This window comes from Oncorhynchus nerka, unplaced genomic scaffold, assembly GCF_034236695.1.
Source record: "Oncorhynchus nerka isolate Pitt River unplaced genomic scaffold, Oner_Uvic_2.0 unplaced_scaffold_1492, whole genome shotgun sequence".
Lineage (NCBI taxonomy): Eukaryota > Metazoa > Chordata > Actinopteri > Salmoniformes > Salmonidae > Oncorhynchus > Oncorhynchus nerka.
In genome coordinates this window covers 34,237-52,096 of record NW_027039824.1, presented here as the reverse complement: position 1 = coordinate 52,096, position 17,860 = coordinate 34,237, and the positions used below count along the sequence as shown (strand labels likewise).

Genomic DNA, 17,860 nt, shown 5'->3' with positions numbered 1-17,860 from the left:
TGGCAGTGTTTATTCAACATGACAGTGTTTATTCACTAGACAACCAACATGACAGTGTTTATTCACTAGACAACATGACAGTGTTTATTCAGTGTGTTATTCACTAGACAACATGACAGTGTTTATTCACTAGACAACATGACAGTAGACAACATGACAGTTATTCACTAGACAACATGACAGTGTTTATTCACTTGACAACCATGGCAGTGTTTATTCACTAGACAACATGGCAGTGTTTATTCACTAGACAACATGACAGTGTTTATTCACTAGACAACATGACAGTGTTTATTCACTAGACAACATGACAGTGTTTATACACTAGACAACATGACAGTGTTTATTCACTAGACAACATGACAGTGTTTATTCACTAGACAACATGACAGTGTTTATTCACTAGACAACATGACAGTGTTTATTCACTAGACAACATGACAGTGTTTATTCACTAGACAACATGACAGTGTTTATTCACACTAGACAACATGACAGTGTTTATTCACTAGACAACATGACAGTGTTTATTCACTAGACAACCAACAGTGTTTATTCAGTGATGACAGTGTTTATACACTAGACAACATGACAGTGTTTATTCACTAGACAACATGGCAGTGTTTATTCACTAGACAACATGACAGTGTTTATTCACTAGACAACATGGCAGTGTTTATTCACTAGACAACATGACAGTGTTTATTCACTAGACAACATGACGAGTGTTTATTCACTAGACAACATGGCAACATGGCAGTGTTTATTCACTAGACAACATGACAGTGTTTATTCACTAGACAACCAACATGACAGTGTTTATTCACTAGACAACATGACAGTGTTTATTCACTAGACAACATGGCAGTGTTTATACACTAGACAACATGACAGTGTTTATTCACTAGACAACATGACAGTGTTTATACACTAGACAACATGACAGTGTTTATTCACTAGACAACATGACAGTGTTTATTCACTAGACAACATGACAGTGTTTATTCACTAGACAACATGACAGTGTTTATTCACTAGACAACATGACAGTGTTTATTCACTAGACAACATGACAGTGTTTATTCACTAGACAACATGGCAGTGTTTATTCACTAGACAACATGGCAGTGTTTATTCACTAGACAACCATGACAGTGTTTATTCACTAGACAACATGACAGTGTTTATTCACTAGACAACATGGCAGTGTTTATACACTAGACAACATGGCAGTGTTTATTCACTAGACAACCAACATGACAGTGTTTATTCACTAGACAACATGACAGTGTTTATTCACTAGACAACATGGCAGTGTTTATACACTAGACAACATGACAGTGTTTATTCACTAGACAACATGGCAGTGTTTATACACTAGACAACATGACAGTGTTTATTCACTAGACAACATGACAGTGTTTATTCATGACAACATAGTGTTTATACAACAACATGACAGTGTTTATTCACTAGACAACATGACAGTGTTTATTCACTAGACAACATGACAGTGTTTATTCACTAGACAACATGACAGTGTTTATTCACTAGACAACATGACAGTGTTTATACACTAGACAACATGACAGTGTTTATTCACTAGACAACATGACAGTGTTTATTCACTAGACAACATGACAGTGTTTATTCACTAGACAACATGACAGTGTTTATTCACTAGACAACATGACAGTGTTTATTCACTAGACAACATGACAGTGTTTATACACTAGACAACATGACAGTGTTTATTCACTAGACAACATGATGGCAGTGTTTATTCACTAGACAACATGACAGTGTTTATTCACTAGACAACATGACAGTGTTTATACACTAGAAAACATGGCAGTGTTTATTCACTCAACTGACAGTGTTTATTCACTAGACAACATGACAGTGTTTATTCACTAGACAACATGACAGTGTTTATTCACTAGACAACATGGCAGTGTTTATTCACTAGACAACCAACATGACAGTGTTTATTCACTAGACAACCAACATGACAGTGTTTATTCACTAGACAACATGACAGTGTTTATTCACTAGACAACATGGCAGTGTTTATTCACTAGACAACATGACAGTGTTTATTCACTAGACAACATGACAGTGTTTATTCACTAGACAACATGACAGTGTTTATTCACTAGACAACATGACAGTGTTTATTCACTAGACAACATGACAGTGTTTATTCACTAGACAACATGACAGTGTTTATTCACTAGACAACATGACAGTGTTTATTCACTAGACAACTGAATGTAGAGTTTATTCAGTAGACAACTGAACGTGAGTGTTTATTCACTAGACAACATGACAGTGTTTATTCACTAGACAACCAACATGACAGTGTTTATTCATGACAACCAACATGCAGTGTTTATTCACTAGACAACTGAACATGACAGTGTTTATTCACTAGACAACTGACAGTGTTTATTCACTAGACAACATGACAGTGTTTATTCACTAGACAACATGACAGTGTTTATTCACTAGACAACAACATGACAGTGTTTATTCACTAGACAACAACATGACAGTGTTTATTCACTAGACAACATGACAGTGTTTATTCACTAGACAACATGACAGTGTTTATACACTAGACAACATGACAGTGTTTATTCACTAGACAACATGGCAGTGTTTATTCACTAGACAACCAACATGACAGTGTTTATTCACTAGACAACATGACAGTGTTTATTCACTAGACAACATGACAGTGTTTATTCACTAGACAACATGACAGTGTTTATTCACTAGACAACATGACAGTGTTTATTCACTAGACAACATGACAGTGTTTATTCACTAGACAACATGACAGTGTTTATTCACTAGACAACATGACAGTGTTTATTCAGTAGACAACATGACAGTGTTTATTCAGTAGACAACATGACAGTGTTTATACACTAGACAACATGACAGTGTTTATTCACTAGACAACCAACATGACAGTGTTTATTCACTAGACAACATGGCAGTGTTTATTCACTAGACAACATGACAGTGTTTATTCACTAGACAACATGACAGTGTTTATTCACTAGACAACATGGCAGTGTTTATACACTAGACAACATGACAGTGTTTATTCACTAGACAACATGACAGTGTTTATTCACTAGACAACATGACAGTGTTTATTCACTAGACAACATGACAGTGTTTATTCACTAGACAACATGACAGTGTTTATTCACTAGACAACATGACAGTGTTTATTCACTAGACAACATGACAGTGTTTATTCACTAGACAACATGACAGTGTTTATTCACTAGACAACATGACAGTGTTTATTCACTAGACAACATGACAGTGTTTATTCACTAGACAACATGACAGTGTTTATTCACTAGACAACATGACAGTGTTTATTCACTAGACAACATGGCAGTGTTTATACACTAGACAACATGACAGTGTTTATTCACTAGACAACATGACAGTGTTTATTCACTAGACAACATGACAGTGTTTATTCACTAGACAACATGACAGTGTTTATTCACTAGACAACATGACAGTGTTTATTCACTAGACAACTGAATGTAGAGTTTATTCACTAGACAACATGACAGTGTTTATTCACTAGACAACTGAATGTAGAGTTTATTCAGTAGACAACTGAACGTAGAGTTTATTCAGTAGACAACATGGCAGTGTTTATTCACTAGACAACTGAATGTAGAGTTTATTCAGTAGACAACTGAACGTAGAGTTTATTCAGTAGACAACTGAACGTAGAGTATATTCAGCAGACAACTGAACGTAGAGTATATTCAGCAGACAACTGAACGTAGAGTTTATTCAGTAGACAACTGAACGTAGAGTTTATTCAGCAGACAACTGAATGTAGAGTTTATTCAGCAGACAACTGAATGTAGAGTTTATTCAGTAGACAACTGAACATAGAGTTTATTCAGTAGACAACTGAACGTAGAGTATATTCAGCAGACAACTGAACGTAGAGTATATTCAGCAGACAACTGAACGTATATACTCAGACAACTGAGTATATTCAGACCTGTTTCACACAGTGGCAGCTCATCCAAAGAGAACACCTTGCTCTTTTGGAAACACAGCCAGAGGAAAGTTACTTCACTTGAACAGCGGAACCGAATTGATAACATTGAAAATATAGGAGAGCTGATCGCAGACCCCAATTAATCAGATCATTATGATCAGGAAGGACCTGATTTTAGATCAGTACTCCTACTCTGAGACTCTTGATAACTACTAGCCCTGGTAGGGATAGACTGGGGTTTTTAACCAGACATCAGTCACCCTGTGTAAATATACTTTTTTTTTGTCTTAGGCACTACAACCATCAATCAAATGTATTTATAAAGCCCTTCTTACATCAGCTGATATCTGAAAGTGCTGTACTTAAACCCAGCCTAAAACCCCAAACAGCAAGCAATACAGGTGACTAGGAAAAACTCCCTAGAAAGGCCAGAACCTAGGAAGAAACCTAGAGAGGAACCAGGCTATGAGGGGTGGCCAGTCCTCTTCTGGCTGTGCCGGGTGGAGATTATAACAGAACATGGCCAAGATGTTAAAATGTTCATAGATGACCAGCATGGTCAAATAATAATAATCACAGTAGTTGTCGAGGGTGCAACAGGTCAGCACCTCAGGAATAAATGTCAGTTGGCTTTTCATAGCCGATCATTCAGAGTATCTCTACCACTCCTGCTGTCTCTAGACAGTTGAAAACAGCAGGTCTGGGGCAGGTAGCACGTCCGGTGAACTGGTCAGGGTTCCATAGCCGCAGGCAGAACAGTTGAAACTGGAGCAGCAGCACGACCAGGTGGACTGGGGACAGAAAGGAGTCATCAGGCCAAGTAATCCTGAGGCATGGTCCTAAGGCTCAGGTCCTCCGAGAGAGAGAAAGAGAAAGAAAGAGAGAATTGGAGAGAGCATACTTAAATTCACACAGGACACCGGATAAGACAGGAGAAGTACTCCAGATATAACAGACTGACCCTAGCCCCCTGACACAAACTATTGCAGCATAAATACTGGAGGCTGAGACAGGAGGGGTCAGGAGACACTGTAGCCCCGTCCGACGATACCTCCTGACAAGGCCAAACAGGCAAGATATAACCCCACCCACTTTGCCAAAGCACAGCCCCCACACCACTAGAGGGATATCTCCAACCACCAACTTACCATCCTGAGGCTGTCCAGTATCAGTCCTTTCTGCTGCATGGCGTCATTGACTGAAAATGTATATAGGTTTAATAGGATAGAAACTGACTGGCTGACTGAATGACTGGCTCACTGAATGACTGGCTGGCTAACTGAATGACTGGCTGACTGAATGACTGGCTCACTGAATGACTGGCTGGCTAACTGAATGACTGGCTGACTGAATGACTGGCTCACTGAATGACTGGCTGGCTCACTGAATGACTGGCTCAATGAATGACTGGCTGGCTAACTGAATGACTGGCTGACTGAATGACTGGCTCACTGAATGACTGGCTGGCTCACTGAATGACTGGCTCAATGAATGACCGGCTGAATGAATGATTGGCTGGCTCACTGAATGACTGGCTGACTGAATGACTGGCTGAATGAATGACTGGCTAATTGAATGATTGACTGGCTGACTGAATGACTGGCTGACTGAATGATTGGCTGACTGAATGACTGGCTGAATGAATGATTGGCTAATTGAATGATTGACTGACTGACTGACTGACTGAATGACTGGCTGACTGCAGTATAGTGAAGTTTCCAGAAAGATGAGTTTAAGGAAAGAAAGAATGTTAATATAACACTTGAGAGGGTCTGAAAGGCTCGGTCAGCCTGGAGTCAGAGGAGATGGGAGAGATGGAGACTGTAACTGTGATATGAGGGTCTGAAAGGCTCGGTCAGCCTGCAGTCAGAGGAGATGGGAGAGATGGAGACTGTAACTGTGATATGAGGGTCTGAAAGGCTCGGTCAGCCTGGAGTCAGAGGAGATGGGAGAGATGGAGACTGTAACAGAGATATGAGGGTCTGAAAGGCTCGGTCAGCCTGGAGTCAGAGGAGATGGGGAGATGGAGACTGTAACTGTGATATGAGGGTCTGAAAGGCTCGGTCAGCCTGGAGTCAGAGGAGATGGGGAGATGGAGACTGTAACTGTGATGGGTCTGAAAGGCTGTAACCTGGAGTCAGAGGAGATGGGAGAGATGGAGACTGTAACTGTGATATGAGGGTCTGAAAGGCTCGGTCAGTCTGGAGTCAGAGGAGATGGAGAAGAAAATTACTTACTGTGGAGTCAATAGAGGAAAGTTTATGATGTGTCCCAACTGGCAACCCATTCCCTATATAGTGTACTACTTTTGACCAGGACCCATAGGGAGTCCCATTGGGCTCCAGTCAAAAGTAGTGCACTAAATAGGGAATAGGGTGCCACTTGGGACATAACATCTGCCTCCTTCGGCAGCAGTCTAATCAAACTCCTTCAGCAGCAGTCTAACCAAACTCCTTCAGCAGCAGTCTAACCAAACTCCTTCAGCAGCAGTCTAATCAAACTCCTTCAGCAGCAGTCTAACCAAACTCCTTCAGCAGCAGTCTAACCAAACTCCTTCAGCAGCAGTCTAACCAAACTCCTTCAGCAGCAGTCTAATCAAACTCCTTCAGCAGCAGTCTAACCAAACTCCTTCAGCAGCAGTCTAACCAAACTCCTTCAGCAGCAGTCTAACCAAACTCCTTCAGCAACTCCTTTCAGCAGCAGTCTAATCAAACTCCTTCAGCAGCAGTCTCCTTCAGCAGCAGTCTAATCAAACTCCTTCAGCAGCAGTCTAATCAAACTCCTTCAGCAGCAGTCTAATCAAACTGAGCAAAAGTTTACCAGAAAACTGACTGACTGGCATTTAAGGCAGAGAAAACAATCTGAGGATACTGAAAGAAGAGAACTATGTAATTGAATACCTTTGTGGGCTTGAAATTCTCTGTCAGTTTTGAGTAGGAGCTTCCAGGAAGAGATGGGAAGATTGGAATGTGGAGCTGTGTGTACCTGTGAGGGTTTTGAAATGCTTCTATGAGATGGGAGAAAAGAAATATGTCACTACTACTTCAGTAGCATTCAGACCATACAGTAAAATGACCACTGTGCCTAGACGGACATGTGTCCCAGCCTATTGAGACATCATGAGGATGATACATAGAAAGATCCAGCTCATTTTAACCAGCTCAGTGGCACCCATTCTCCTGCTCTCAGAGACATGTTAAGAAATACTGTAAGAACGGATATGGATGGAGCCTCAATGTATCAGACCAGCAGTGTGAATGATGAAGGATATTAATGCAACAGACCAGCAGTGTGAATGATGAAGGATATTAATGTATCAGACCAGCAGTGTGAATGATGAAGGATATTAATGTAACAGACCAGCAGTGTGAATGATGAAGGATGTTAATGTATCAGACCAGCAGTGTGAATGATGAAGGACATTAATGTATCAGACCAGCAGTGTGAATGATGAAGGATATTAATGTATCAGACCAGCAGTGTGAATGATGAAGGATATTAATGTATCAGACCAGCAGTGTGAATGATGAAGGATATTAATGTATCAGACCAGCAGTGTGAATGATGAAGGATATTAATGTATCAGACCAGCAGTGTGAATGATGAAGGACATTAATGTATCAGACCAGCAGTGTGAATGATGAAGGATATTAATGTATCAGACCAGCAGTGTGAATGATGAAGGATATTAATGTACAGTCTATTGACTTGTATTGAAAAGGGTACTAGTTGAAATTATCACACCCTGACCATAGTTTGCTTTGTATGTTTCTATGTTTTGTTTGGTCAGGGTGTGATCTGAGTGTGCATTCTATGTTGGATGTCTAGTTTGTCTGTTTCTGTGTTTGGCCTGATATGGTTCTCAATCAGAGGCAGGTGTTAGTCGTTGTCTCTGATTGGGAGCCATATTTAGGTAGCCTGTTTTGTCATTGTGGGTTGTGGGTGATTGTCTATGTTAGTTTCTTGTGTCGGCACAGTTCTTATTATAGCTTCAAGGTCGTTATTAGTTTATTGTTTTGTATTCAGTGTTCAGTGCTTACTTTAATTAAAATATCATCATGAACACATACCACGCTGCATTTTGGTCCGCTTCTTACGACGATCGTGACAGAAATATCATTTCTAAAACTAATTTATTTCCCCCTGTTTTATATGTACAGTTTTCTATCATAGCAGCTCCTTCAACTATGAACATGTTGATTTGAGTTCTTCCATTAGTCGGGACATTAGGGCACTGGGCAGAGATGGAGATGGAGGGAGGGAGAGAGAGGAGGGAGGGAGAGAGAGGAGGGAGGGAGAGAGAGGTGGGAGGGAGAGAAGAGGGAAGGAGGGAGGGATAGAGGAGGAAATGAGGGAGAGGGAGAGAGGAGGAAAGGAGGGAGAGAGGGATAGAGGGAGAGAGGAGGGAGAGAAGGAGAGAGGAGGGAAATGAGGGAGAGAGGAGGGAAGGTGCCAGAAGGAGGGTGGGTTGTGTGAAGTTCTGTTCCCAGTTTGAGCACCATCACATGGTTTGGAAAACTGTTCTCATGGAACTCTGCTAAAATTACAAATGGAATGTCATGGTTGTGTGTGTGTGTGTGTGTGTGTGTGTGTGTGTGTGTGTGTGTGTGTGTGTGTGTGTGTGTGTGTGTGTGTGTGTGTGTGTGTGTGTGTGTGTGTGTGTGTGTGTGTGTGTGTGTGTGTGTGTGTAAATACCAGTGGCATGTCGCACTTTGTTGCTTAAATTGATCTGTCTTCTTGGTATCACTCAGGTCTACCTCTGCCCTCCAGTTTAAATGGATTGTTTTGACAAATTGGTAAAAACTGTAAAAGAAAGAAGGGGGTGCTTGAGTAGCCACAAGATCGATCATTTCTACAATTTTGTTTATTCCTGATTGTCTTACAAAAGTACTTCACAAACTCACATACCATAACATTTCACTGTATTACGTTTTCTCACATGCCCTTATACTGTAAAACAATCAAACTGTCATCCTGTCTAAACCCTCTCTCTCTCCTCCCTCACCCCCTACTCCCCTCCTCTCTCTCTCTCTCCTCCCTCACCCCCTACTCCCCTCCTCTCTCTCTCTCTCCTCCCTCACCCCCTACTCCCCTCCTCTCTCTCTCTCTCTCTCTCTGTCTCTCTATCTCTCTCTCTGTCTCTCTCTGTCTCTCTCTCTCTCTCTCTCTCTCTCTCTCTCCCTCCCTCACCCCCTCCCCTCTCTCTCTCTCTCTCTCTCTCTCTCTCTCTCTCCCCCCCTCTCTCCCCCCTCTCTCTCCCTCTCTCTCTCTCTCCCTCCCTCCCTCTCTCCCTCTCCCAGGCAATGCCACTGTTTTATGGTGTACATGCTGTACCAGTGTCTTCAAGTCGGTGACCAGTCGCTTCATTAAGAACCTGGCGTGCTCAGGGATCTGTGCGGGTCTGGTGTGTGTTCCCTTTGACGTGGCTCTAGGGGCCAGCCCTCGCTGCTGCTGGTGGCTACACACTCTGCTGCTCTGCAAGGCCCTGAAGTTCCTCCACAAACTCTTCTGCTCCGTCACCGTGCTCAGCTTCTCCGCCATCGCTCTCGACAGGTGGGTGATTGCACGAAAAGCAACACAAATACAGCGTCTTTGTTTGGATTACAGAAAGTGCTATAAGAACAACGTGTTATCAAATCAATCCGTTGTCGGCACTACATATAGCAGGGACTGGCTGCCCACTGGCTGCTCACTGGCTGCCCACTACATATAGCAGGGACTGGCTGCCCACTGGCTGCCCACTACATATAGCAGGGACTGGCTGCCCACTGGCTGCCCACTGGCTGCTCACTGGCTGCCCACTACATATAGCAGGGACTGGCTGCCCACTGGCTGCCCACTACATATAGCAGGGATAGCAGGGACTGGCTGCCCACTACATATAGCAGGGATAGCAGGGACTGGCTGTCCACTACATATAGCAGGGACTGCCTGCCCACTGGCTGCCCACTACATATAGCAGGGACTGGCTGTCCACTACATATAGCAGGGACTGGCTGCCCACTGGCTGCCCACTACATATAGCAGGGATAGCAGGGACTGGCTATCCCTGTACTTTATTAATGTTTCAATGGAACCAACCAAAATCATGCAATTGTTTAATACAAAATAAATTTAACCAAAATCAAGGTTTCATAATTATTGCCACTCCTCATTTAAGTACTTAGTGCAACCACCTCTGGCAAGGATAACAGCATGGAGTCTTTTCCTGTAAATATTTGACACGGTTAAGGAACATATTTGGAGGGATTTTGCACCATTCCTCTAGGCAGATCCTTTCAAGATCACTGTTGAACGTTTAAAACCAGATCTTAACTATGTAGAAATCATAATGGACCTATATATGTTAAACTAACGGCCTTTTGCTAGGCCGCAAATTGATTTTGACAAACAAATGGGTCCCCCCCTAAAAAATCTGTGTGGCCCCCCCAAAAAAGGTTTGCCCACCCCTTGTTTTGATAGAGGCTGCTATGGGTTGGTTCTGAATGACAAAGGCCATTATTGCTGAAATGTTGGTATAAAGCACAGGAGCAGTTTGTACAACTGTGTATATTTGTCTTTATTTATACACATGTAAAGCTACACACGGGGAGAACCGTGTGATCCGCAGACCTTCACATCTGGAAATACTGTTATTAATCCAGATCAAAATAATTCAAAACGTGGTGCAGAGAGAGGCAGTAGTTGGTGCAGTATGTGTACTCCACGCTTCCTGGTGGTGTCTCTGTCTCTCCTGCAGGGCTCTCTGTTCTGAGCTGCAGCCACACAAATTGACAGTCCACAGCAAGGGTCTCTCTCCCTGACTCTTCCTCCACCGTCTCTCTCCCTGACTCTTCCTCTACTGTCTCTCTCTCTGACTCTTCCTCCACCGTCTCTCTCCCTGACTCTTCCTCCACCGTCTCTCTCCCTGACTCTTCCTCTACCGTCTCTCTCCCTGACTCTTCCTCCACCGTCTCTCTCCCTGACTCTTCCTCTACCGTCTCTCTCCCTGACCCTTCCTCCACCGTCTCTCTCCCTGACTCTTCCTCCACCGTCTCTCTCCCTGACTCTTCCTCCACCGTCTCTCTCTCCCTGACTCTTCCTCCACCGTCTCTCTCCCTGACTCTTCCTCCAGAGACTCTTCCTCCACCGTCTTCTCATCTTCCTCTACACTCTTCCTCTACTGTCTCTCTCCCTGACTCTTCCTCCACCGTCTCTCTCCCTGACTCTTCCTCCACCGTCTCTCACTCTTCCTCCACCGTCTCTCCCTGTTTCCTCTATCTCTCTCCCTGACTCTTCCTCTACCGTCTCTCTCCTGAACTCTTCCTCCACCGTCTCTCTCCCCCTGACTCTTCCTCCAAAACTCTTCCTCCACCGTCTCTCTCCCTGACCCTTCCTCTACCGTCTCTCTCCCTGACCCTTCCTCTACCGTCTCTCTCCCTGACTCTTCCTCTACAATCACAAGACTCTTCCTCCACACCCTTCCTCTACCGTCTCTCTCCTGACCCTTCCTCTACCGTCTCTCTCCCTGACCCTTCTTCTCTCCCTGACCCTTCCTCTACCGTCTCTCTCCCTGACTCTTCCTCTACCGTCTCTCCCTGACCCTTCCTCTACCGTCTCTCTCCCTGACTCTTCCTCTACCGTCTCTCTCCTTGACCCTTCCTCTACCGTCTCTCTCCCTGACTCTTCCTCTACCGTCTCTCTCCCTGACCCTTCCTCTACCGTCTCTCTCCCTGACTCTTCCTCTACCGTCTCTCTCCCTGACTCTTCCTCCACCGTCTCTCTCCCTGACTCTTCCTCCACCGTCTCTCTCCCTGACTCTTCCTCCACCGTCTCTCTCCCTGACTCTTCCTCCACCGTCTCTCTCCCCTGACTCTTCCTCTAGACTCTCTCCTGACTCTTCCTCCACTGTCTCTCTCCCTGACTCTTCCTCCACCGTCTCTCTCCCTGACTCTTCCTCCACCGTCTCTCTCCCTGACTCTTCCTCCACCGCCTCTCTATTTATCTAGCCTCAGTGAAGGACCCTCCGGTCTCCACTCCAGAGAGTCTTCCATCTACATCCTCTAAGAAGGCTTTCCTTAGTGTTCATACTGTTCATACTGTTTACATCAAACTCACAGGAAATTAACAATCACAAGAACACACGTCTTACCTTTTATTCTCTTCTGTGATGTTTCCAAGAGAATCCTCGTCAATGCCTGCTGTCTGCTCTAATGAGAGATTCCTGCTCCTAGTGCTCAGACTGCAGCCTTTGTAAATACTACTGTCCTGTCTACATCTAATGGTAGATACTACTGTCCTGTCTATATCTAATGGTAGATACTACTGTCCTGTCTATATCTAATGGTAGATACTACTGTCCTGTCTACATCTAATGGTAGATACTACTGTCCTGTCTACATCTAATGGTAGATACTACTGTCCTGTCTACATCTAATGGTAGATACTACTGTCCTGTCTATATCTAATGGTAGCTACTACTGTCCTGTCTACATCTAATGGTAGCTACTACTGTCCTGTCTACATCTAATGGTAGATACTACTGTCCTGGGGGTATGACCTGGTCTCCACAATCACCCAACCTCAACCCAATTGAGATGGTTTATATATTTATATATATATATATTTACCCTCTGGACAGTGTGTAATGTTGTCTCCTCTTCTTCTTCTCTCTAGGTACTACTCTGTCCTCTACCCTCAGGACAGTGTATAATGTTGTCTCCTCTTCTTCTTCTCTCTAGGTACTACTCTGTCCTCTACCCTCAGGACAGTGTATAATGTTGTCTCCTCTTCTTCTTCTCTCTAGGTACTACTCTGTCCTCTACCCTCAGGACAGTGTATAATGTTGTCTCCTCTTCTTCTTCTCTCTAGGTACTACTCTGTCCTCTACCCTCAGAACAGTGTATAATGTTGTCTCCTCTTCTTCTTCTCTCTAGGTACTACTCTGTCCTCTACCCTCAGGACAGTGTATAATGTTGTCTCCTCTTCTTCTTCTCTCTAGGTACTACTCTGTCCTCTACCCTCAGGACAGTGTATAATGTTGTCTCCTCTTCTTCTTCTCTCTAGGTACTACTCTGTCCTCTACCCTCAGGACAGTGTGTAATGTTGTCTCCTCTTCTTCTTCTCTCTAGGTACTACTCTGTCCTCTACCCTCAGGACAGTGTATAATGTTGTCTCCTCTTCTTCTTCTCTCTAGGTACTACTCTGTCCTCTACCCTCAGAACAGTGTATAATGTTGTCTCCTCTTCTTCTTCTCTCTAAGTACTACTCTGTCCTCTACCCTCAGGACAGTGTATAATGTTGTCTCCTCTTCTTCTTCTCTCTAGGTACTACTCTGTCCTCTACCCTCAGGACAGTGTATAATGTTGTCTCCTCTTCTTCTTCTCTCTAGGTACTACTCTGTCCTCTACCCTCTGGAGAGGAAGATCTCAGACGCCAGATCACGTGACCTGGTTATCTACATCTGGATCCACGCCACCATCGCCAGCGTGCCCGTGTTCGTCGTCACCAACGTTACCGACGTGTACGCCACATTGTCATGCTCCGACGCCCGCGCCCGCTCCTTGGGTCACATGGTCTACGTGGTGATCTACAACGTAACCACGGTGGTTACATTTACATTGTGATCATTTATCAGTCATTTTTATCCAGTCAGTGAATTTCAATCATTGCAAGTAAAACAATCACTTCTTTAAAAGAAGAAAAAATGCTTTTCGGCTCGCCAGTGTTTAGTAACAAAATAGTAGTATGAGTGCTACCCTCTTAGAAAATAAATATGTTATCGCGAACAATTAACGATTCTTTGGCTGTTCCCATATGAGAACTGTTTAATAACTCCAGAACCCTCTATGGTTCTACAAGCCCCCAAAAGGCTTCTACCTGGAACCAAAAATGGTTATCCTATGGGGACAACCGAAGAACCCTTTTTTAGAACCAATTTTTTTTCTAAGAGTGTTGGTGCAGGAAAGACAACAGTTGTTGTGTTTTTAATTCCATTTTATTTTTAGGTGATCCTCCCACTGGCGGTTGTCTTCCTGTTCATGGTTCTGATTCGCCGAGCCCTTAGCGCCAGCCAGAAGAAGAAGGTGATTATTGCAGCGTTGAGAACCCCTCAGAACTCCATCTCTATTCCGTACGTGTCGCAGCGCGAGGCTGAGCTACACGCTACATTACTAGCTGTCGTTTTAGCCTTCTCGGCCTGTAGCGCCCCCTATGGGGCGTTGGTGGTATACCGCACTCTTCTCGGGGACGGTGAGGAATTGTCTCCTTCTCTCTACCTCACAGCCATCTGGCTGCCAAAGGTGTCTCTCCTCACCAACCCTCTGCTGTTTCTGACGGTGAACCGCACGGCCAGGCAGTGCCTGTTGGATGTTTTAGCCCGGGTCCACAGACGCTACAGCCGGCGTAACGTAGTCAGCACTGGGGCCCTGGGGATAGGGAGCGAGGGAGGGCTGGAGGGGTCGGCTCAGGCCGGGAGCCAGCTCCTGGAGATGTTTAATATCGGACAGCAGCAGATCTTTAGGCCGACCGATGAAGAGGACGAGGAGGAGGTAGAGCATGAGATACCTTCGTTAGGGTCAGGAGGTGGTGGGGGTTGTTTGCAACCCAAAGAGAACCACCTTGGAGGGGGTAGACTAGGGGGACACGAAGGGAAGATGGTTCTACAGACCCAACCAATCAGAGAGAGTGTCCTAGTGACTAAAGAACCTCCTCTCATATTGCCCAAAGTCTCCCCTGCCCCTGTCCACGCCTGCTCTTACACCTCCTCATCACAGGTGGCGCCAGCGACCCCCACGGAGCCCGACAACGCCACCCAGTTTGGGTTCGGTCCATTCGAGCTGCCGCCCCAGTGGCTGCCGGAGACCAGGAACAGTAAAAAGAGGCTCCTCCCACCGCTGGGGAACACCCCAGAGGAACTGATCCAGACCAAACAGCCACGCCCACGGCCAGAACGACGAATCAGCAGGAACAACAAGGTCAGCAACTTTCCCGTTGTCGACCCTTAAACTACCCTGTCCGTTGACCTTTGAACCTATGATCCCTGATGACAGCTATGGCTGGAGGTCAGCCAGAGGAGTATTCCACTGACGGAGCGTAATGAGAACAGCAATACACCTTTTCCTTTTTCTATCAAGTTTTTGATACATTTTACGTCAATGACTGGATACAAAGTCAATGGAGGAAATCTGACCAACCACCTGACCAACAGCCGGACCAACCACCTGACCAACAGACCAACCACCCAACCACACGACCAACCACCTGACCAGCCGCGACCAACCACCTGACCAACCACCTGACCAACCACCTGACCAACCACCGGACCAACCACCAGTCACCTGACCCACCACCTGACCAACCACCTGACCAACCACCTGACGAGTCACCTGACCAACCACCTGACCAACCACCGGACCAACCACCGGACCAACCACCTGACCAGTCACCTGACCAACCACCTGACCAACCACCTGACCAACCACCTGACCAACCACCGGACCAACCACCTGACCAGTCACCTGACCAACCACCGGACCAACCACCTGACCAATCACCTGACCAACCACCTGACCAATCACCTGACCAACCACCAACCACCTGACCAGTCACCTGACCAACCACCTGACTAACCACCTGACCAACCACCTGACCAACCCTGACCTCACCTGACCAATGACACCACCGGACCAACCACCTGACCAATCACCTGACCAACCACCTGTGACCAGACCTGACCAACCACCTGACTAACCACCCTGGTAAGATAGACAACTCCAGAGCTCGATGAGTCTGTCTCATTGATGATTCTCCCTGTCGTGTAATGGATACATTTTACGTCAATGACTGGTGAGATTTTAGAAAGTCCACACTGGAACACCAAATAGTCCAAGTCTAAAGACCAAAGTCACGTTTTTCTGAAGACATGGATTTTTACCCTGGTTTTGATGTTCTCTCTTTTTTTCTTGTTCTCTCTTTCCAATAAATATTTTCACTTGATTTCTACTGGTACTACTAGCAGAGCAGATAAAACCTTTTCAACTGATTTCTACTGGTACTACTAGCAGAGCAGATAAAACCCTTTCAACTGATTTCTACTGGTACTACTAGCAGAGCAGATAAAACCTTTTCAACTGATTTCTACTGGTACTGCTAACAGAGCAGATAAAACCTTTTCAACTGATTTCTACTGGTACTACTAGCAGAGCAGATAAAACCTTTTCAACTGATTTCTACTGGTACTGCTAGCAGAGCAGATAAAACCCTTTCAACTGATTTCTACTGGTACTGCTAGCAGAGCAGTTAAAACCCTTTCAACTGATTTCTACTGGTACTGCTAGCAGAGCAGATAAAACCTTTTCAACTGATTTCTACTGGTACTGCTAGCAGAGCAGATAAAACCTTTTCAACTGATTTCTACTGGTACTGCTAACAGAGCAGATAAAACCTTTTCAACTGATTTCTACTGGTACTGCTAACAGAGCAGATAAAACCTTTTCAACTGATTTCTACTGGTACTGCTAGCAGAGCAGATAAAACCCTTTCAACTGATTTCAACTGATTTCCGGTACTGCTAGCAGAGCAGATAAAACCCTTTCAACTGATTTCTAATTAGTACAACCAATTTAATCTAGTTGATTTTGATGAGTTTGGCAATGATGTATTGAACATACAGTACATGCATTAGATTCCTGCAATGCCACATGTACATTGTGATTGACATGGAGAATTGAGTCACACAAACACTGGATGAATCTTAGATTCTGGGTGAGACATTGAAGCTAAATAAGAGTATTTCTCAAGGTGTTTTTTTCCCCATGAACAAAACATCTTCTAACATGCTTAAACTGTCATCGTCTTAAATAACGAATGAGTTTCTGTATCAAACCTTTGACTTGTCTCCATAGCGATGTTATTTTTCTCTTGTTGTTTTTCATCAAAAGGAAGCAGCAATATTTCATTTTGAGAAATCTGTAAAGCCTTGAGCTGTAGCTGTCCCTGTGTGGGCTTCATTTTGTATTTCATATTATTTAGAGTTTATTTTCTAGGGTAGAACATGTCTCTTCAGATGTATCGAATAGCATTCCTCTCCAACGCCAATCCTTTGTAGTACAGACAGTGACTGGAACATTCAATGAAACGAATGTCATGATAAAGTGCAGTTGTACAGTTTGTAAATATATATAGTATAAAATAACTTTGGATTAACTGAGTTTATATGATCCTCATGTTCTGTTTATATCTATTATGATACTCTTCTAAAACAGTGTTACTCAACCTCAGATTCCTGGACTGGGCCCGGTCCGTGGGATACTGCTTTATGGTACCCTGTGATGTTCGAGTGATAGTTTTGATGGAAGCAGCACCCCAGGTACCCTGAGATGTTCGAGTGATAGTTTTGATGGAAGCAGCACCCCAGGTACCCTGAGATGTTCGAGTGCTAGTTTTGATGTAAGTGGCACCCCAGGTACCCTGAGATGTTCGAGTGCTAGTTTTGATGTAAGTGGCACCCCAGGTACCCTGAGATGTTCGAGTGCTAGTTTTGATGTAAGTGGCACCCCAGGTACCCTGAGATGTTCGAGTGCTAGTTTTGATGGAAGCAGCACCCCAGGTACCCTGAGATGTTCGAGTGATAGTTTTGATGTAAGTGGCACCCCAGGTACCCTGAGATGTTCGAGTGCTAGTTTTGATGTAAGTGGCACCCCAGGTACCCTGAGATGTTCGAGTGCTAGTTTTGATGGAAGACGCACCCCAGGTACCCTGAGATGTTCGAGTGCTAGTTTTGATGTAAGTGGCACCCCAGGTACCCTGAGATGTTCGAGTGCTAGTTTT

At 44.4% G+C, this 17,860-nt stretch overlaps 1 protein-coding gene across 1 annotated transcript; it reads left to right on the top strand.

Annotated features, from left to right (window-relative positions):
* Window positions 1-9,344: 9,344 nt before the first annotated feature.
* Window positions 9,345-15,230, top strand: LOC115121315 (G-protein coupled receptor 176-like; the record flags this gene model as incomplete). The annotated part of the gene is made up of 3 exons (XM_065015349.1): window positions 9,345-9,604; window positions 13,422-13,635; window positions 14,038-15,230. Coding segments are annotated over 3 exons (1,473 nt in total), but the record flags the coding sequence as incomplete, so codon positions are not given.
* Window positions 15,231-17,860: the final 2,630 nt, after the last annotated feature.